The 23,410-nt window shown below is 39.7% G+C and overlaps 1 protein-coding gene across 2 annotated transcripts; it reads right to left on the bottom strand.

The window, feature by feature from the left end:
• Nucleotides 1-5,787: 5,787 nt before the first annotated feature.
• LOC122930642 (sodium-dependent phosphate transport protein 2B-like) lies at nucleotides 5,788-22,316 on the bottom strand. 2 transcript variants are annotated; one of them, XM_044284192.1, is made up of 14 exons: nucleotides 22,081-22,316; nucleotides 19,553-19,585; nucleotides 15,415-15,520; nucleotides 14,368-14,508; nucleotides 14,148-14,276; nucleotides 13,814-13,957; nucleotides 13,396-13,507; nucleotides 12,020-12,215; nucleotides 10,329-10,415; nucleotides 9,052-9,166; nucleotides 8,432-8,599; nucleotides 8,219-8,335; nucleotides 8,000-8,124; nucleotides 5,788-6,612 (listed from the first exon to the last, which is right to left on the bottom strand). In XM_044284192.1, the coding sequence occupies exons 2-14, from the start codon at nucleotides 19,562-19,564 to the stop codon at nucleotides 6,046-6,048; spliced, it is 2,019 nt and encodes a 672-aa protein (XP_044140127.1). In that variant the 5' UTR covers nucleotides 19,565-19,585; nucleotides 22,081-22,316; the 3' UTR covers nucleotides 5,788-6,045. The 2 variants fall into 2 exon arrangements, with proteins under 2 accessions (XP_044140127.1, XP_044140207.1); XM_044284272.1 differs by lacking the exon at nucleotides 19,553-19,585.
• Nucleotides 22,317-23,410: the final 1,094 nt, after the last annotated feature.

The raw sequence follows: 23,410 nt of genomic DNA, 5'->3' as shown, positions 1-23,410 counted from the left end.
GGAGAAGTTGGGGAATGTGTTTTGGGGTGTCATTTTACATATACCCATGCTGGGTGAGAAAAATATCTTGGTCAAATGCCAACTTTGTATAAAAAAATAGGAAAAGTTGTCTTTTGCCAAGATATTTCTCTCACCCAGCATGGTTATATGTAAAATGGCACCCCAAAACACATTCCCCAACTTCTCCTGAGTACGGCGATACCAGATGTGTGACACTTTTTTGCAGCCAAGGTGGGCAAAGGGGCACATATTCCAAAGTGCACCTTTCGGATTTCACCGGCCATTTTTTACAGATTTTGATTGCAAGGTACTTCTTACACATTTGGGCCCCTAAATTGCCAGGGCAGTATAACTACGCCACAAGTGACCCCATTTTGGAAAGAAGACACCCCAAGGTATTCCGTGAGGGGCACGGCGAGTTCCTAGAATTTTTTATTTTTTGTCACAAGTTAGCGGAAAATGATGATATTTCTTTTTTTTTCTTTTTTCCTTACAAAGTCTCATATTCCACTAACTTGCGACAAAAAAAAAAAATTCTAGGAACTCGCCATGCCCCTCACAGAATACCTTGGGGTGTCTTCTTTCCAAAATGGGGTCACTTGTGGCGTAGTTATACTGCCCTGGCAATTTAGGGGCCCAAATGTGTGAGAAGAACTTTGCAATCAAAATGTGTAAAAAATGACCGGTGAAATCCAAAAGGTGCACTTTGGAATATGTGCCCCTTTGCCCACCTTGGCAGCAAAAAAGTGTCACACATCTGGTATCGCCGTACTCAGGAGAAGTTGGGGAATGTGTTTTGGGGTGTCATTTTACATATACCCATGCTGGGTGAGAAAAATATTTTGGTCAAATGCCAACTTTGTATAAAAAAATGGGAAAAGTTGTCTTTTGCCAAGATATTTCTCTCATCCAGCATGGGTATATGTAAAATGACACCGCAAAACACATTCCCCAACTTCTCCTGAGTACGGCGATACCAGATGTGTTACACTTTTTTGCTGCCAAGGTGGGCAAAGGGGCACATATTCCAAAGTGCACCTTTCAGATTTTGCAGGCCATTTTTTACAGATTTTGATTGCAAAGTACTTCTCACACATTTGGGCCCCTAAATTGCCAGGGCAGTATAACTACGCCACAAGTGACCCCATTTTGGAAAGAAGACACCCCAAGGTATTCCGTGAGGGGCATGGCGAGTTCCTAGAATTTTTTATTTTTTGTCGCAAGTTAGTGGAATATGAGACTTTGTAAGAAAAAAATAAAAATAAAAAATCATCATAATTTTCCGCTAACTTGTGACAAAAAATAAAAAATTCTAGGAACTCGCCATGCCCCTCACGGAATACCTTGGGGTGTCTTCTTTCCAAAATGGGGTCAGTTGTGGCGTAGTTATACTGCCCTGGCAATTTAGGGGCCCAAATGTGTGAGAAGTACCTTGCAATCAAACTCACTATGCCCATCAGCGAATACCTTAGGGTGTCTACTTTCCGAAATGGGGTCATTTGTGGGGGTTTTCTACTGTTTGGGCATTGTAGAACCTCAGGAATCATGACAGGTGCTCAGAAAGTCAGAGCTGTTTCAAAAAGCGGAAATTCACATTTTTGTACCATAGTTTGTAAATGCTATAACTTTTACCCAAACCATTTTTTTTTTTGCCCAAACATTTTTTTTTATCAAAGACATGTAGAACAATAAATTTGGCGAAAAATTTATATATGGATGTCGTTTTTTTTGCAAAATTTTACAGCTGAAAGTGAAAAATGTCATTTTTTGGCAAAAAAATAGTTACATTTTGATTAATAACAAAAAAAGTAAAAATGTCAGCAGCAATAAAATACCACCAAATGAAAGCTCCATTAGTGAGAAGAAAAGGAGGTAAAATTCATTTGGGTGGTAAGTTGCATGACCGAGCGATAAACGGTGAAAGGAGTGTAGTGCCGAAGTGTAAAAAGTGCTCTGGTCATGAAGGGGGTTTCACCTAGCGGGGCTGAAGTGGTTAAAGCTGAGGCCGCACCGAGAATGAACATGATGCAGTCGCCAAAAAACACCATGTGAAAAGACCTATACAGTTATGTATTTTAAAGTGATGCATTGTTAAAAGTAAGATACAATGACAGTGTGTCAGAAAAACTTAAATAGACTCACCTGGTTGACCTGCCTTTTTTCGCGAACAATTAAACAGATCCTGTGTATAATTTTGCAGTAATGTCCAGGGCATATAGGACGACTTATCCAGGGTCAAGTTAATGGGCAATGTTAAAATTCCCATGCAATAGTTTGAGTCCCAGATTGAGGCTTTTATTAAAAGCCAATCATAAAGAATAGAGGGAATCCAGCATGAAGGTACATAGCGGGCAGAGTATAAGGAAAATCCAAGGAGAATCCAGGTGAACCAGGGTAACTACTGAAGGATTTTTACTTTATTGAAATTTATTAGATACAGTATCTGTATAGTACGTTGCATCCAAGGGATTTAGGCTCGTGATACTAATGGGTATTTTCCAATGCATGCAGAGAAGGCCTCAATCTATAAATTTTTTCCAGTGCCAAGTTAAAGATGCCAATTCTGAGTTTGGAACTTTTACATCTTCAGGGCAAGTAGTGCATCCTGGAAATTGTAAGATACTCATCAGAAATCCTGCTTTTGAAGAACAAGAGAAGATAGTCCATTACTTTAGCTCGTTTTAGGGCAAACAACGCAAATATGAGAACTTATGTACTATGTTATATTTAACATGTTGATCATTATTGAGCAGTGCTCACCATTGACAATAAGACACATTACAATTCTAACTAAATGAATAGCTATACGGAAAGGACATGAGGGTCAACATCTAGGTCAAAATGGCACATACAGCAGGGCTGATGGATTAGTCTTGTGGTAGATGAAACCTTGGATGTAAGCATGGTGGAAACATTAACAAGGCGGTTAAGGCACCGAAATGATCATACAAACATCTGCACCTATATATATAGTATATTTATACCACATGTCATAAATGTGATAGAATGTTATTGCATCCGATGCATCGTGGATATGCTGAATGTGCTTTGTTGAAACATTGAAGTTGGCCCTAAGATGTAAACTTTACCGCCATATGGATCAGTGATGTAGGAGATAATTTTTTGTGAGGCTCCTCAACATGGATAGGAAACTGCACAATTTATACAGAGCACATGAAAAATACTGATGCCTATGAACCTTGCTGTTGGCAAAGTCTTGACAAATATAGTGAGTGGAAGGGAGAACAAATGAGCTTAATGTTCAACCTTAAGTGCAACTAACTAGCCTGAAGTTATAAGTTTATAAGCATGCTATAAGATTACCAAGGTCATTAGAGAAAACAGTCATGTCTGAAAGAGTTGAAGAAAACATATGAAGGTTATTCAACGAGATATTTTGTCAATCAACTGGTAGAACATTTTTACTAATATTACGTATTGTACTAATTTTCTTCTTCTGTGAGTGAAAAAAATGCTGTTTAAATGCTGCCCAACTTTCTTCTGAAGGTGTCTGAAATTGGAGGTGCTGGTATCTTAGTCATGTACAATGGGACATGCTCACTTGCAGTCTACTATACTCATAGCTGCCAAAGTGTAAGACAGCTAAAAGGAAAAACGGTCACAAACATCTGTAAAGTGCAATACAAGTATTGGTAGCCTTGCCATATTATATACACCAGAGGCCAAATTGTAGAGCCCACTTAAAGAGGTTCAGCTCTGAGCCCTTACATATCCCCATTTTCACTGAGGCAGCCCCCCTGATATGAACATCGGAGCATTTCATGCTCCAATGCATTCCCTTGCCCTGCTCCGTATTGTGCAGGGCAAGGGCGGATTGTTTATATTTTTTATACTGCTAGGCGGAGGCTTCCACCTAGCAGTGTCCCCGGTGACGTCACTGATGGGCAGGCTTTAGGCCTCTTTCACACGGGCGTCATGTTTTTGGCCCGGATAAGATGCGGGTGCGTTGCGGGAAAATGCGCAATTTTTCTGCGCGAGCGCAAAACATTGTAGTGCGTTTTGCACGCGCGTGAGAAAAATCGCCATGTTTGGTACCCAAACCCGAACTTCTTCACAGAAGTTCGGGTTTGGGATCGGGGTTGTGTAGATTGTATTATTTTCCCTTATAACATGTTTATAAGGGAAAATAATAGCATTCTTAATACAGAATGCAAAGTACAATAGGGCTGGAGGGGTTAAAAAAATAAATAAAATGTAACACCTTAATCTACTTGTTTGCGCAGCCGGGCTTCTCTTTTGTCTTCTTCTTTGAGAATAGGACCTTTGATGACGTAACTGCGCTCTTCACATGATCCATCACATGAGCCCTTTTTACAATGTTGATGGATCATGTGATGGACCATGTGATGAGCGTAGTGACGTCATCACAGGTCCTTTTCCTGTGCACAGCAAAGATGAAGACAGAAGAGAAGCCGGGCTGCGCGAACAAGTGGATTAAGGTGAGTTAATTATTTTTTTTATTTTTTTTTAACCCCTCCAGCCCCTATTGTATTAAGTATTCTGTATTAGGAATGCTATTATTTTGCCTTATAACCATGCTATAAGGGAAAATAATAATGATCGGGTCTCCATCCTGATCGTCTTCTAGCAACCGTGCGTGAAAATGGCACCGCATCCGCACTTGCTTGCGGATGCTTGCGATTTTCAGGCAGCCCCAATAACTTCTATGGGGCCTGCGTTGCGTGGAAAACGCACAAAGAGGAGTATGCTGCGATTTTCACGCAACGCACAAGTGATGCGTGAAAATCACCGCTCATCTGCACAGACCCATTGAAATGAATGGGTCTGGATTCAGTGCGGGTGCAATGCGTTCACCTCACGCATCGCATCCGCGCGGAAATCTCACCCGTGTCAAAGGGGCCTTAGTGTTGCCCTAGCTGTTTTACAGGCTAATGCAGCGCTAAGGCCCCCCCCCCATTATTACCAGTGACATCACCGGGCTCAGTGCTAGGTGGAAGCAGCCGCCTAGTTTCCCCACGGAGAGCCTAGTACGTCACCAGATCTCCAGAAAAAGTATTTTCATGTTTCAGCGCAGGGCAAAGGAAAGCATCAGAGCATGAAATGAGAGAGTAATGGAGATATAGGGATATGTCTACATTCAGCTCTGAACCCGGACAAGCCCTTTACAAAAGGTCCAGACATACAGTTTAACATAAAATCCTAATGTGTTAATACAGAATTTAAAAACTCCTATGAGGCAAAAGTTACCCCATAAAAAAATGCTTACAGACTCCAAATTTGGCAATCAGCATACCGTAAATCCCCATCACCAGCGATTAACAAAAGCTGAAACAATTCAGTAATTAACTCCGAATCTCAATATTTATTACATATTAGAACATATGGCAACTGTACATGGGTTCTGGCTTGGCCTCAATAGCCAAATCTATAAGAAATATGAATATATGGTAAAAATATTACATCTATAATACAGTAGAATATTCGTTTTCTTTATATACAAGGGTTGAGTGATTTCACACATTTGTATTAATATGTACACAGTACATAGCACAGTCTGATTTAGGTTTTTACCATTGAAAATATGTCTTTCCTTGTTTATATGGATTGATATAATTAGGTTTATTGAGTCATACATTTATGGGGTCATTTATCAAACTGGTGTAAAGTAGAACTGGCTCAGTTGCCCATAACAACCAATCAGATTCCACCTTTCATTTTCCAAAGGAGCTGTCCAAAATGAAAGGTGGAATCTGATTGGTCGCTATGGGCAACTAAGGCAGTTCTACTTTACACCAGTTTGATAATTAACCCTATTAGTTTTTTCTCCAGTTCTCTCCATTCTATCCACCAAATATTCACTAGTCCATAGCAGATCTTTACAGCATAACCTAGTTACAATACTGCCAGTGATTAGAAATGGACAAAGACATAATTACTACCACAAAAATGTGTTCTTTTTTTATCTTAACCACTCTGGTCACAAAATAAATAGTGATTTGATCAGAACTCCAGTGAGTAGGAGGTTTTAGTCCATTTGGTGTAGTCCCTAGAAGAGATCTTGTCTTACAAGGTGGTGAGGTCCACAGTCCTTCCTTGATCTTTAGATGGGAGCTCATCAGTCAGATCTACAGCGTTTTCATGACATTCCATAGCCTGGGGTTTTTCTGCTGACGCTTCTTCATCTTCTTTATCCTGGCAACACTTACAACGCTTACATTTCTTGCAACAACAACAACAGTATCGACCACAAAACAGAGTGACGGTAGACATCCAGCTATCCCAAGGCTTCATAGAGTGCATCCATTTGGGGAGGAAGTCCCAGGTTTTTAGAAAATCTGGTAACACTCTGGGACATTTGGATTGCAAAACATTGAGGATGATTACAGCGATAATTACAACCACAATCGGGATGGCGACTCCTGCCAGTGCCTGCCATCCGGCCATGGACAAGCCAAAGACAGCCAGGGGCAACAAGAAGAAGCACAGGATCAAGTAAACAACAGCAAACCATCTGTATTTAGCTGTCTTGTTCCCCAAGGCTTTGGCCATGCGAATTGGTAGCCTCATGAAGGGGATAGGATACCAAATAATTATTCCGGATATGTTGAAGAAAAAGTGGCATAATGCAATCTGCAAAATATGATAAAATATATTATTTAGAAACATATTTAAACTATGAGAAAACACTTTGAAGGGAATTTATCATACTGTTTTTCCCCAGAATTCTGACTTCAAAGAGTTGCAAAACAGGAGCACAAAAATGTTGTGACCTTTTATGTTTTTACACCACTCACTCCAGTTTGTAAAAGTGTGAGGGGTGTTGGGGGGGAGGAGTGGGCATGGTTAGCTTTGTTAAGGAGTTTAATTTCAGATTTGTCTCTGAGACTTTAAAAAAGGCTTGATAGGTTGTGTATCCAGTATGTACAGTTAATGGTTTGACTCATTGCAAGAATAAGGTCCAAACTTCCTGGTAAGGAGATCTTGCCAGCCCAACGCCTTCCCATAACCCCTTATAGAATGTAAAGATGCAACATCTTACTATCTTACTAGTCATTACAAGGTCTTGCGGTTCTATTATTTTTTAGGGTGCTAATTATTTTTCAATGAGCACAGATAAGGTAATACAAGTGATCACTCCTCTTTAAAGGTACAGATGGCCTACTTCATCCTTGTTGGCACTCCTTAGTGCTAAATAGGATATTCTGGTGAGAAGTTCTCCAGAGAACATTTAGGGTTATATTTAAGGTTACCATTAGGGATGAGCGAATCTACTTTGAATGTTTCATCCGAAGTCAATTCACTCATCCATAGTTACCTTCTAAAGAAAGTAACATCTAGACCAGAGGTCCACAACCCTTTGTAGGTTGTCAGCCACTTTCAATTACAACAGATGAGGTTGAATCACAATGAAAATCAATAGAAAAAAACGAAAAAAAAAACTATAAGGGATATGTCCCCAAAGGATGTAATCTTCTCTGCTACAAAATCCACATAAGTTACATGCAGATTTGTCTCTGAGATAATTTTTTGATACCTTGCAAATCCACAGCATCATTTGACATGAAGGGAATTTAAAATCTACATCTCAGGTCAATTTCCACTGCAGATTATTTCTGCATTGTGGGTGAGATTTGGTGAAATCTAATCCAGTTTACTGGTACTGGAATGCTGCTTATTTTCCTGCTTGAATTGAGTGGCAAACTCCACTGCAAATCTGCTTCGTGTTAATATACCCGAAAAATATGATCAGTTGATATGGCTGTTACTCTTGTGTTAGCTGCCAATGATCTGGTAGAAACATTTACTAAGGCTCTGACTTCCCTGTTGGTGTTGGTTGACAATAGTATCTTTAGATGTCAACATCTGGGCAGTCATAGGTAGCCTTGAGCCAAATGTTGTTCCTCAGTCTGTAATTGCATATATTCTTTCAAATCCTTACCTATTTTATTTTATTTTTTGTAAGAGGATAGTTCTAAAATCTCAAAATGATTTGTCATTGAAGTGCTATAAAACACACCTGCACAGAATACTGCAAAGTTTCCCCTGGACTGGCCAGTGCCGCTAACAAGGCAGTGGTTGTTGTTCCAATGTTAGACCCGAGTGTCAGAGGATAGGCCCGCTCTATGCTAATCACTCCAATACCTACAAGAAACAAGAGCCAAGATATAACAGGAAGCAGGAATACTCTAACCATGTAGTACGGTATGTTCTCTCAAATCAAAAAAATGCTCCTTACCAATAAGTGGAGTAATAGCGGATGTGAAGACGGAACTGCTCTGCACAATGAATGTCATTCCTGCACCGACAAGCATTGCCAAGTATCCAGTCAACCATGAGAATGGGAAGGGAAAGTCTTGATGGAAAAAACAAGAGAGGAAATGTCAACAATGCAAGACAACTTCCACACCATAGAAGACATCTACATGAACATTGTGTCACTGATAGCTACCAGTATTGATGATCTTCTTGATGACAACAGAGACTTGTCCTTTTAGCATAGAATTTAGAAGCTTGACAATCAAAATCAGACACAAACAAAGCACTAACAATGACAAGGCCAACAGGATGAGTCCCACTGCTAGATCAGGGAGGTCACTGCCAGCAAAGATGTGAGAGCCTGGAAGAGAACACATATAGGAACAGTTACTACAATGATCAGTCATCCCTCCAACAGTTTATTGAATAAATAATCAAGGATAAATGGATCCTTCTAATCCATATTATCTGGTTATTAAATTGTTTTAAAATGTCCTAGGCTCATGCCTTTTTTCAATGCCAAAATCATCTAGTTCATCTATTTTCCCAATACTGAATTAAGATAAAAATTTGTGAATTTCTCAAAATTAGATTTTTATCCAATTTGTCCAAAGCTACAAAGAAATTTGATTCGGGTATGAATAAGTTCTAACCGAATGAGATACAGAGAGGGAGATGTGTTAGGAGTCTTATACAGCCCTGGCAATCTTCCTCTGGTTATGAAAATTTGCTTTCCTTCCAAAAGGAACAGAAGGCTAAGCCTCCAACACCACCAGATGTTAGGTATGAATTTACATTAATAGAATAACTTACATCTGATTTTCACAGCTTCAGAAACCTCTGTCCATGTCACATTATTCTCATCTGTCCAGCATGTTCTGTTGGCAGTACAGTCCTCTATACCAGGCACACTAGCATTTATCCATTCCTGTATAAAAGAATGGACGTACATTATTATACAGGTTGTTGTAATACTTTTACTACACTGCCACATGGCTTTTTTTCTTGCAGTTCATTAATTATATTCCATAAAGTAGATGAGCCATGCAGATTTACAGGAGTAATGCATTATGACACACAAAACAGAATTAATTTGATTTGTGAATGGTACGTTACTATGATAAGACTAGTAGATGGTACATCATATCATTAGTAGATGGTACATCATGGTATGACTAGTAGATGGTACATCATATCATTAATAGATGGTACATCATGGTATGACTAGTAGATGGTACATCATATCTTATTACTAGTAGATGGTACATCATATGATTAGTAGATGGTGCAATATATTATATGACTAGTTGATGGCACAACCTATAATATGATTTGTAGATGGTACACCATATGATGAAACTAGTAGTTGGTACATCATATGATATGGCTAGTAGATGGTACATTGTATGATATGACTAGTAGATGGTACATTGTATGACTAATAGATAGTACATTGTATGATATGACTAGTAGATTGTGCATCATATAGTATGGTCGGTAGATGACCTATAATATGATTTGTAGATGGCACATCGTATGATTAGTAGCTGGTACAATATATGATATGATTAGTAGCAGGTATATAATATGATATAACTAGTGGATGGTACATTTTATAGTATGACTTGTAGATTGTACGTGGCTTGCAGGTGGTACATCAATACCACATGATATAATTTGCAGATGGTAGATTATATAAATGATGTGGATGAGGACTTTGAGGCACTGCATCTGCAGTGGTTAAGGTCTCAGGCACACAAAGTACTATAAACTCCATGGACCATCATATGGTGATTTTGTTAGACACTATATACTCCCCTAGAAGAAATTATTTTAGGGTAAATATCTCCCTAATATAATGTAATGAAGTATGCCATGTTTTTTCATAAGAAAAAAACTCTGCCTGTTTATAACATCAAAGGCAATAGGCTTATAACAGGCTATAGGTTGCCCAGTTTCAGCCCCATACAGCTATCTAATACAGCAATATACAAGGGCCCATAGCTCTTTTATTTTGTAATATATGAAAACGTAGTGGTTGTCAGGTGTAGTGCTCCATTGTATATTACAATCTGACAATATCTTCTTACCTTGTATCCACATTCTCTCTTGACCAGGCTCATATTTTGAGCAGCTGGATTCCCACTGGCGATCTCCTGAATGACTTTCTTATCAAGCTGCAATAGAAAAGAACACATTAAGTGCGATGTCTTTAGGTAATCCAATGCAAGTATGTGTAAGCTATAAGTAAAGCTGGCCACATCATTAAGATCAAGCCCCATACAACCGATCAGTTACACACCCGATTGTTCATGTATCCATCAACATGCCAGACTGAACTCTGAACTAGTAGATTATGGACATAGTTTAAAATAAAAGGGTAGAATATGAAATGCTGAATGTGGTGAACGATCAATGATTGCTTGCTTAAGTTTTAAAAAGACGATGGCAAAGATGGTCAAAATTTGCCTGTTTGGCTAACTTTTAAATAATGTGTTCGAACGGCCTCAGTGATGAAGATATATGTTTAATGCAATGAAATTAACTTGACTTTTTGCTAATTTGCTCCATTGGGGCCGGTGGTTCATGGTTGGCCTTCTCCATACAACAAAGGAGGAAATATAAAAATACGTATATTTTTATTTTATTTCGCTACTCTGAAATTTAAAGGTGTTTTGCAGGATTCTGTCCCTTTTAATTAGCCCTTGGAGCATGTGGTACCTAATGAAAAAACTCATGCTTTCCTGCTCCCTGCCATTAAGATCTGGCACTCTGGTCCCGGCTGCAACCAATAACTAGCCTAAGCTGGTGACGTCCCCAAGTGGCACATTACTGCCGGGTCAGATGCCACTTGGTGACACATCCACACTGAGGCCAGTGATTGGCTGCGGTGTCGCACTTGACAACATCCATACCCCAGCCAGAAGTAAACAGACTGGGGAGTAGAAGATCGCCAAACAAAGCCAAGGTACCATAATGGAGTGAAAAATAGCAGGTAAGTATGATTCTTTTTTTTTATATGTCACAAGCCTTCGAGGGCTAGTTAAAAAGTGTCACAATTCTAGAAAAATCCTTCTAAGAGCAGTTTTACCCAATAAATATAATTCCATGCTTTCTTGTGGCACCATTTTCATTTTGATTCATTATTAATCAGATCCAAACATTTCTAACCCTCATTTTCTTATGATGAATGACAGGTAGACATACTGTAGGGCCACCCCTTTAATATAGCTAATTGTATCAAATTTATATACAGGTGAAACTCGAAAAATTAGAATATCGTGCAAAGTATATTTATTTCAGTAATGCAACTTAAAAGGTGAAACTAACATATGAGACAGACTCATTACATGCAAAGCGAGATATTTCAAGCCTTTATTTGTTATAATTTGGATGATTATGGCTTACAGCTTATGAAACCCCAAAGTCACAATTTTGAGGTACCCTTTGCTCAGGGGGACTAATTAGCTGACTAGAGTGTGACACTTTGAGCCTAGAATATTGAGCCTTTTCACAAAATTCGAATTTTAAGCTGCATTAATGCAATTTCTTTTAATTTGCATTACTGAAATAAATGGACTTTTGCACGATGTTCACATTTTTCGAGTTTTACCTGTATATCATAAACACAAGAAAATAAGACAAATGGAGATTTCAGGATAAAGCAGATGAAGTCAATGACACTTTTTGGTATTTACTATAGCAGTCTGTCTACAGCTATATTGAATATCATCGTTAACTGAATTACATTTGCATCAACAATTACGTTTTATGCCCATACCTGAATAATTCCCTTAGTGAGGGGTTCTGTGATAACTTTTAACATATCTGGGGCATCTTCTCCACTCTGTATGTTGAAAGATTTGACGATGACATTGGTGAGGTGGAACAAATATCCTGATGCTACTTCAATAGGCAGTAGAACCAGCACTGAGAGCCAGTTGAAGAAATCATGCACCGTGGCTCCTGCGAATGCCCTGTAAGGAAGAACCAGTTATAAAATAGTTTAGTACTTACAGCCATTACACTGGAGTCCCTGAAGCTCCGACTATGGAGCTGTAGGCACCTCATGTGCAGTTTCATCGTACTCCGTACAGCACCATATTACAGAGCTATTCTCTTCTCAAAGAAGCGCTATATAATATGGCACCCAAAGGAAAAAGGCACATTTCTTTCTGCAGTACTCGTAGTTAATCGGTTGTGCATCTCTCATTATGAAATTGAAGGTGCAATAGGGCCACTCAGAAACCTATAACCCTACTAAGTATGACTTGGAGATTATATAGAGTAGTAAAACGTTTATGTGTATGAGGTCTTAAAGCAAATATTTGAACAAGGTCCAATATAATCTGCAGCAAGCTTATCTGGCTACCTGATCCGGCACATATGCTAGTTGACGGCCGGAACAAAAACCATTGCGTGCACCTCACTACAGTCAATGGGGATCCAGCAGTGAACTTTAGAATCCGGCAATGCTGGATCTAGCGAAATCTGGCAGGCTGCCCTGTGCCGTAATCTGCTGCTATAGATGTGAACACGTAGCTTTATCTACATAGTGTACTTTGCAGGTTACATACAATCCGTCCAGACTCCAGACTCTTTTAGGTTTTCACTCTATTATAGTTTGGATATTTTTCGCTTTATATTTTTTTGCTTTCCTTCTAGAGCATAATAATAAATTATAATACATTGTAAATGTTCCCCTCTATAAATGCTTGCACCAAGTTCTAATTCCTTATAGTTCTGAATTTACAGCTTTCGTAAGAGATAATATCATTTTATAGCATTAGGCTCTAATCTGAAAGCCACCGCTATATAACAATGTGACTACACTTAGTTTCATTCTTGGGGCATGTCCCAAGATCTGGTTTCCCAAGTACTGAATGTACAAAAATGGGTAATACGCAAAGCAAATGCTGCATGGACCACCACTGGTATGTAAACTGTTATCTAAAGGAAATGTATTTATTTAATGAGATGCTCACATACTGAAATAGCGAGGAACATAATGGGTAAAACTATCTCAAGTATTTTTTTTAAGTCCATTTCATGGACGATAATGAAGTACCCTGGTAGTATGTCATCTAACTACAGCAGGAAAGAACTTTATGTGCTTCACTGGTTCCTCATTTGACATAATAAGTGCAGGCATTGTACCTTCTGAATTCATTCCGGTCACCAGACTGCATCAAAGCCACAATGGTGTTTGTGACAGATGTACCAATGTTGGCTCCCATGATGATTGGAATGGCTGTCCTAACTGTAAGAACTGTCAAAACACAAGCAATTGTACAAAAAACATTCATTTTATGTTGTAATCTTCAGAACAACTTAAGTGCTATTCTCAAACTTTGTTACATTAATTATAAACTCCTGCATCAACCCAAGCTGATGCCATTGCAACGTCACCAACCTCAGACGCAACAGAATCTGAGCAAACATCATGGATGGAATTCATAATTGAAAAGATTTTAGGTTGCATCGTCATCCAACCTGATACTGCCCAGATGTCACATAAGTTTGCTCATTTTGCAAGACAGCACCCCAAGAACAGCATATCGTATAAGATACTTACGACCAGATGACACCATGCTGACCACAATAGATGACGATGTACTTGAGCTCTGTACAAGGACAGTCACCAGAACCCCAATCACTAGTCCAGCAACAGGATTGGTCAGTATAGAGTGGTTCTTGAAAATATCTCCAGCAGCCTTTCCTATAATTAATTAATGTCAAATTAGTTTAGAAGTGTAGATCCCAAAAAATCTGCATCATAGGTGATGTAATGGGGCTGCAATGAGTATGGCTGCCTTACGTTTTAAACAGGATTAGTAAATCTGCCTCACTATTGCTTGGTGTCATAATAGGAAATCAATAACTGTAAGTGGACAGTGGTATTCTCTTACCTCCTACCAGTTGGAAGGCAGAGCTCAATACATCCAAGGAACAAACAAAGAAATATAATAAAGCCAACAAGAGGACAAATTTTGTGATGGACTTCAGAACTGTTAGGATACGCTGTTTTGTATTCATTTCTGTAAAACAAAAATGTCTTTCAATAAAAATGTACATGAAGAATGAGAAATATCAGATACACACACACACACACACACATACTAGACCCACCTGACCACTTTGGTCCAGTACTCTTAAGTTCTGGCATCTCCCATGGGTCAAACTCTTGTTCCTCTTCAGATGTGTCTTTGCATAATGCCACAGTAGAGTAAGCTGGAGGTAGTGACTCTGGGTCATGTGTACTAACATTGTCTAGGAAATACAGAAATACAATGAATACACGTCTTAAAGATTGATGCATTAAAAATAAATTCCGGTCATTGTGTGTTATATTGATGTCCATCCTGTAGGATGGGAAATCAGTGCCAATAGGGTTTGAAAAATGTTAAATTAAAAGCTGTGAGCTCCTTTAAGGAAATTTGTTATGACTGCATTTTACTCATTTTGGGCTACATTTTTTTAATTTTTTAATTTTTCATATGATCTTTATTAAAAATGTTCAACAGTTTATGTTCTACATAGTTAGGTTTCAATCTATGTACACAGTTTATTGCTTTTAGGTTGCTGCTCTGACAACCCGTATATCTGAATTCCTGACAGCTCATGAACACTCATCTAAGCCAGATTCTTACAAGCTTGATAATGAGTGTTTATGAGCCATAAGGAATTCAGAGGTAAGGACTGAAAGAAAGATACTCTGCTAATAGATTAAAACTTAACCCTGTATAATAAAAACTGTTGGAAATTGTTAATAAAGACCAATTGAAAAATTATTTTAAGGCCCAAAATGAGTAAATGCAATCATGAAACATAGCCTTTAAACATGTATAAACCTCTTATTTTCTAATTTACATTGGTTCTATAAGGAACTCAGCTTTAATTTTTAAATGTTACTACTGTGGGAGAAGCTTATTTGTCACATCCCTTTGCACACCAGCCAACTGACACTGGTGTAGGGAGCAGTATTCTGCATATAGGTGACACAATGTTTCACGTGGCAAACATGCCATAACAGCAATGCTAGGGCTGAAAAGGTTATATCTGTAAAAGTCAGGAACACATATTATTAAATTAGTCAGTTTATTTTTATTCTTTTTATTACAAATTTCCTTTAATAAATAAGTTAATAACGTAGTTAATAATAATAATGATGTTTACCATTTGGAGGGTCTGCATTACTAATAGGAGGAAGATCAGGGTACTTGGGAAGATTGCCCTTGTCCTCTGAGATATGGTTCTGAAATTCCGGGAACGGAGCCATTGTCTGAGAGCAAAGAAAAAAGTGAATGTTAATAGGAGAAAGATACCTGCAATTATACACCACTGTCACAGATAAATGCCAGCACTCCACCTTCCTGTACAAAAGAACCCATTCACCATCCAGAAACCTTAAGCAATAACGTGGGAGATGACCCATCACCTTTAGGGCAGGAAAGCACCCCTGCTGCAAGCTAGGACTGTTCTGAGACGTGAATAAGCAGTACATAAGCATCTACATATGTACATTATATGGACTTCCACATGTACATTATATCATACATCCACAAAGTGGTGGAGGGAACTAAAGGGAACCCGTCTCCATAAAAATGCAGACAAGTTATAGAGCAGAAGGAGCTGAGCAGATTTATATATAGATTTATGGGATGAGTGTAAACTGTAATTTATAGTGTAGGGATGGGAATGTTCAACATTTTTGTAATATACTTTTTTAAGGAAAGATGCTTTAACTGAGCACTTCTAAGGCTACTTTCACACTCGCGTTGTGGGCGGATCTGTCATGGATCTGCAAAACCGGATCAGTTACAATAATACAACCGTCTGCATCCGTAATGAACAGATCCATTTGTATTATCTGTAACACAGCCAAGAAGGATCCGTCATGAACTCCATTGAAAGTCAATAGGAGACAGATCTGTTTTCTATTGTGCCAGATTGTGTCAGAGAAAACGGATCCGTCCCCATTGACTTACATTGTGTGCCAGGACGGATCCATTTGGATCAGTTTCGTCAAGCGGACAGCAAAACGCAGCAGGCAGCGTTTTGATTTCCGCCTCCAGAGCGGAATGGAGACTGATCAGAGGCAAACGGATCCTTTTCCATTCAGAATGCATTAGGGCAAAACTGATCAGTTTTGGACCGCTTGTGAGAGCCCATTACGGAAAGCCAAAACGCGAGTGTGAACGTAGCCTTAGGAAAGTCTGTCTTCGGTCTTGAGTTCTACTGAGCACTGGAGACGCCTGTGTCTGAGGCTTCCAGCCTGCCTCCTGTCACTACCCCAGTCCCTGACTATGTACATGTGCCCTATCACTGCCCACCACGCTGCCTATCTGACTTGTTACACACAGGAGTCTTCAGCGCTTAGTAGATGTTGAAGACTGAGGAAGGACTCTTCCTTTGCTAAGTTCAGTTAGAGCTTTGCTAGGAAGACCTTTTACGTTATTGTATGTTACCAACATGTTTAACATCCCTGCCAATACTCTATATTAAAAATAAACAGGTACACTTTAAAGAGACAGCTGTCAGTCACTATTAAGACAGCCCACATGATTCCTAAGCCCAGAATAAGTAGAAGTTAAAAGTCTAACTGAATCTTTTCCAACAAAACTATATATCAATCTGCTCAGCTTCTCCTGGCTTTATAACATAATTCTTAGAGATTGCACAGCATTTTTATGCTAACAAGAAATAAGAAAATTGGGGGTTGTGACACTAAATAATTTAACTCATTAGAAATTTTCTTCTTATGTAATTTCATGACCATAAGAGGGACCAAAAATGTCAATGCTGGGATCAAAAATGGTGCTTCTTCTTGTTGAACTAATAGATTGGCAACTTGTACAAGTGGTATAGGACAGGGATGGGAAAACTGCAGCTCTCCAGCTGTTGTAAAACTACAACTCACAGTATGCCCAGTCTGCCTACAGCTATCAGCCTACAGCAGGGCATGATGGGATTTGTAGTTTTACAACAGCTGGAGAGCCGCAGTTTGCCCATCCCCGAGGTTGGTCACTCAAAAAGGTACAGCCACCACCTGGGGACACAGATTTGTAAAGGGAAGTTGTTCTCCAGTGATTATATGAGAACAATATTTGCCTGTGGCAAGTAGTTAGCTTCCAGGAGGTATTTTGAAGAAGAACGTTGGCAAATGATAGCCAATGGCTAGTTGATTGTCTTAAGGAAAACTATTATTGATTCTCTGTCCTCCATAATGTATGTACGTGAACCCATCTCAATTTTATAAGCAATATAACTTAATAGGCTAAACCAATGTGACTTTTTAAGAATGTACTGTTACTGGGAAAATATTCCATCGAGGGTGGAAACCATTGTGACAACAATGCTGAGATGGATGAATGCAAGCATACATTCTCCTCATTGTTTTCATTATAGCCTGTGCCATCTCCACCTAGACTATCTCCCTTAACCTGCTGGGCAAGTTATTAATTAACTGCATGATACATTTTTGCACAATCATGGCACCTTGTATTGAAAATGAGACAATAGAAAGTTTTCAGGTGGATGGGACTTTGTAGAGAAAATAAGGACATCCTCTCTCTTGATATGGACAATAGCAAAAAGTGAATAACTTTGAAATAATCTAGAACCTTAATCATGCCAAGACCCTACCTGATGCTAGTCATAGACCCATCATTTGTATAACAATTTTCCCTGATTCCTAAATTAATATGACCATTTGGCTTGGCCATTTGGATATTTTTATAGAAAGATAAGCATTGACCAGTCATATTTTCGCCACTCCAGCAACATACTAGGATTGATTAGGTTTTACTTGTCCGCCTAGACATGAGATTCATTGGCCAACAAAAATGTAACTTCTGTGCCCACCTGTGTAGTTGGATCAGGACAACATGAAAGTTTTATCTACTCAGAATAGAGTCTGATGTTTGCTTATTTAGCCAAAAAATGAAGCCAAAGAAGTTAAAGGGGTTGTCCGGGTTCAGAGCTGAACCCGGACATACCCTTATTTTCACCCCGGCAGCCCTCCTGAGCCTGGCATCGGAGCATCTCATGCTCCGATGCGCTCCCGTGCCCTGCGATAGATCGCGCAAGGCACAGGCTCTTGTGTTTTCAATAACACACTGCCGGGCGGTAACTTCCGCCCAGCAGTGTGTTCGGTGACGTCACCGGCTCTGAGGGGCGGGCTTTAGCTCTGCCCTAGCCGTTTTACTGGCTAGGGCAGAGCCAAATCCCGCCCATCAGTGCCGGTGACGTCACCGGGCTGCCTGTCAGCCCCATAGAGAGCCCGGTATGTCACCGGAACTCAGAAAAATGCCTTTGCCCTGCGCGATTTAGCGCAGGGCAAAGGAGAGCATCAGAGCATGAACTGCTCCGATGCTCATGTCAGGGGGGCTGCCGGGGTGAAAATGGAGGGATGTCCAGGTTCAGCTCTGAACCTGGACAACCCCTTTAAATAAAGCTGTCCACACATATCCAATAGTTGTCTGCCGACCACTGATTTGGTAGACAGCCAGTTCACCTGAGTCCATCAACAAGTATGCTCAGCTGAGCAGAGTGTACATGAATATTTTAATGTGGAGATAGGAATAAAGGTGCATTTACACTGGGCAGAGCAGCGGGAACGAATGTTCCTACAAGCACTTGTTCTCTATAATCTGCCCATATAAAGGTGCCGCAGATGAGCCAATGAACAACCAGAATGCTTGTTCATCAGGTGAAATGATCTTTGGTGCGGACACCCCAATCATCATTTTTGGACAGCAGATCCTGCTGTGTAAACAGCACTTTGCTGCCTAGAAACAATGAATTTGTATGAGGACAATTAGGTGAGTCCCTAATTTCATTCTGCTGAGCTGAAAGCATATACAACTGCTATGTATTTCCATTCTTAATGGGAGATTCCTGCTTTTAAATGTTCATGATCTTTTCTTCAGATAGGTCATAGATGTCAGATCAGTGAAGATCCAACACCTGGCATTCCCACCAATCAGATGTTTTCGGCAGCCTCCATGTCTGGAAACTAAAGGGTGGCTAAAGGTGGAAGCAGAAGGCTCCATGCACCATGTAGTGGCCTTGGTACTGAAGTTCAGCTCCCACTCAAGTGAATGCTGGGTTGGACTCCCACTTATCTGATATTGATGATCTATTAGCCCTAAATTTACCAACAATTTTCTTAGTTATACAATAATAAATATTCATAAAATATATAATAAAATAATTGCAGCAATATCATGAAGCCCCTTCTCCCAGCAGAAAGCCAAGAACTCTAAAAAGCATAACCCTGTCCGAATGTCCTCCACCATAAGTTACCAAGTACCTTTTTGTCCATGTTTCTAGCTGTAGACAATGACTGGAAAGCAATTATTAAATTATTACAATTAATACTATGCCATCCTATACCCAGTGCATAACCCACAAATACATTCTTAATTATTCTGGAATTCTGGAAATTTAATTAAGTGATAATTATACAGTAGATCATATTAGTAGGACTATGTTCATCCGGTCAACAGAGTGTTAGGGTTGTATTATACCAGCAGATTATCTGACCAATATCTGTCCAATCAGACCAATAGTTGGTGTGTATAACAAAAGCTCTGTGTTTGTAATAGGACATCTGACCAATGATTGGTCAGAAATGTGTCAGATATCTGTCAGCTAATGTTTTGGTGTAATACAACCCTAACACTCTGTTGACGGATGAACGTAGTCCTACTAATGATAAGCGCTAATATTTATGTACATGGGCTTGTAGATTCATAAAATAAGGGCCATCAGGGTGTTGTTGAGAGTTCCAGTATTTGCAAGTGGCGCTATACTTGCCATTGAAAATACTAAAATGGCCACAACACAATTGGAAGATTTATCAAAACTAGTGCAGGGAAAAAGGGGAGGCAGTCTCCCATAGCAACCAGTTGGGTTCCAGATTTTGTACTTGAAAATAAAAGCAGCAACCGGATTGGTTGTTATGTGCACCGGGGGGGATTCATCAAAACTGTTGGAAAAGAAAACTGGCTTAGTTGCCCATAGCAACCAATCAGATTCCACCTTTCATTCTTCAGAGCTCCTTTGGAAAATGAAAGGTGGAAGCTGATTGGTTGCTATGGACAACTAAGCCAGCTTTCCTTTCCTCTCATGTGGTTATATATATATATATATATATATATATATATATATAAAAAGAGAGAATACATTTCACAACTGCACACTAACCAGCATGGCTTACATTATTTTTGGCCGAAATCTCAGAAAAATCTAAAACATAGTCTCACAAAACATCTTTTATTCATATAGGGCATTTTTTCCTATTTTACAAAATTCATTTCAGGAAATTTTCTGTAAGAAGCATTTTCTTATATATCACATGTCAATCAAAACTATAGAGACTCCACTATGTGGCAGTAGGAAAACAATTAAAAAAAGGACTATGATGTAAGCAAACAGGACACATAGCAAGTAACCTAAGTCCCCTTTGTTCCTGTAAAGTGCTCTAATGAGCAGCCGGAATGTGGAATAGGCGAGCGCCGTCCCGGCTTCGCTGGATCCACACGTGATGAAAGAAATTGTAATATAATCAGATAAAGGCTCATCTCAATAGAGAATGTATCCCTTATGCCTACAGAGATGTAGCCGGAGCACGTTTGTCATGTGGCACACCCTACGATACTACTCTGTCTTACAAGCGGTTTTACTTGGCACAGTAAGTAAACCAGCTCATTCCCTGTAAAACTGAATTCTGTGAATGTTTATTAGATAAAGGCTTAGCAGGGTTAACTCCTCTCTTTCGCATCCACTCCTGTGTTTGGCTAATAAATAAAAAAAAATGCAAGAAAAATACAAATAAAAAATGCACTTGCGGATCCAGCCTAAAAAAGTTGACTTCTGCTACATGTGCTCATACAGAAAAAAAAATGGAGCTGGACTCCTTTTTTTCCTTGCAGTTTTAGGTGATGTTTTTACACTGGAGAAGTATTAATCCTTTATTCTTTTTCTTCCTTTGATCTGCTTATGTCTTTGGCTTTCAAAACTGCATCAAAAACTATATGTGTGATTCCAGCCCAACCGTACAATAAATCTGTCAAGGGACAATATAAATAATGCTACCACTACTGTTATTACTACTAGTACCACTATTACTACTACTTACAGGTACTACCACTATTACTACTACTTACAGCACTACTACCACTTTTACTACTACTTACAGTACTACTACCACTATTACTACCACTTACAATACTATTACCACTATTACTACTACCACCTACAGTACTACTACCACTATTACTACTACCACCTACAGTACTACTACCACAATTACTACTACTTACAGTACTACTACCACTATTACTACTACTTATAGTACTACTACCACTATTACTTTCTACTACTACTTACTACTACCACTACTACCACAACTATTACTTACTACTACTGTCACCACTACTGCTAATTTTTGTATTATTTTAATCATAACTTTTCAGTATAAAAAAACTAAACAAAACTTTACATGAGGCCTCATTTGCACGTGGTCATCTAAAGTACATAATATTTGCGAAACCGAATAGCATAATTTTTTGGTGTAATGTGCAGCATCACCTGCATCTCGAACTGCAACTCCCAGCATACCTCTACAAAGGAAGGAGACAGCCACAGGCTCCCGACCCCGATATAACATAGCAAACGTAAGAAGTCTACAAATACTGTACACTGTTTTACCGCAAGTATGGACTGATTTCATTCCAGCAAGTCAATGACGACGGTAATGACCGTATTAGACAATGGATAATTCAGAGCATCTAGTAATTATGTGACTCCACATACAAGAGTTAAAATGTGACTCACCTTCTGATGGAAGAGGTTGCAGGCAGGGGAAGGTAGAGAGGAAGGATGCTGTGAGCACTTATATCTGTGCCCACACACCCAGGTGACACTGTGCCATCCCTCCCCTGGTGGATTAGCACTGCCTTCTTACCTAACTCCCTAACCCCAGTCTGTGCAATCAGCACTTTCCAATCAGGAAACTGATAAGGGAGAGAAGCCTCTTGCACAGTCTTATCAGTGCATGCTCCATGCTGATGACAGAGGCCTGTCATGTAATAGCTGCTCTGCGCTGGACGGGAGGTGTGTCTGGCTTCCCATGTGGAGGAGAGGGTGGAATTGTCCTCTGCAACCCCAGACGCCTGTTCTCACTGCTCAGTCTCATTACAAGGTTTTGATAAAGAAAATCAATGTACACTCAGATCATAGAGTGAAATGCATCTTTTTATCTGCACGGCGTCCTTGGATCTGGAATACGCTGGCCAGGGTAATGCATATGTAGGTAAAGGTCACTAAGGGCTGTATTACACTTACAGATGAGCCTTACAATTGTCGGGATGGAATCTCCTGCTCGTCAGTAAGTAAATCTCCTCCACAGTATCGCTATTGCCATCGCTCGTCCCTATACATAATCATAATTTCACGGCAGCAGAGCGTAAATAGACGGCACGATCTGCTGTCGGCAAACAATGATTTTTTTTGCCGTGATTTTCCAATGAGTGTTTCGCTCGTTCATCGGGTAATCGGCAGCACATTTACTGTATATAGGCAGATCATCGCTAACGAGCATTCCTAGGAGGGTCGACCCTCAGCCTTTGTAATACAGGCTATAGTTAGGACAAAGGAACACAGTATCAACAGGGCAAGGAGGGCAAGATGGGAAGTTGTCCAGGGGACTCTAAGGCTGGGTTCACACCTGAGCGTTTTACAGCGCGTTCCTACGCGCTGTAAAACGCTCAACAAGGAGAAACCAATGATTCCCTATGGGAATGGTTCACACCTGGGCGTTTTACAGCGCGTACGATCGCGCTGTAAAACGCCCTACGCTCAAAAAAGTACATGAGCTTCTTTGGGGCGTTTTGTCGCGCGTTCCCGTACATAGACATTCGGGAACGCGCGACAATGAGCGTTCGCTTGTCTCTGTATGCGCGATTGTAAACGCCGGTACAATCGCGCATACAGAGCACTCCTGTCGGAACGCTCAGGTGTGAACCCAGTGTTAAACTGTCCTTGAGACCTCAAAGCAAGACACAAGATGGTAATACTTTATCTTCATTTGGATTCACAAGCCCCATTTGCCAACACTACTAAGGCCGCTTTCACATGTCAGTGAATCACAGATGTGTTCTGTCCA

Source organism: Bufo gargarizans, chromosome 1 (assembly GCF_014858855.1).
Source record: "Bufo gargarizans isolate SCDJY-AF-19 chromosome 1, ASM1485885v1, whole genome shotgun sequence".
Taxonomy (NCBI): domain Eukaryota; kingdom Metazoa; phylum Chordata; class Amphibia; order Anura; family Bufonidae; genus Bufo; species Bufo gargarizans.
This window is presented reverse-complemented; position numbering and strand designations above follow the sequence as displayed.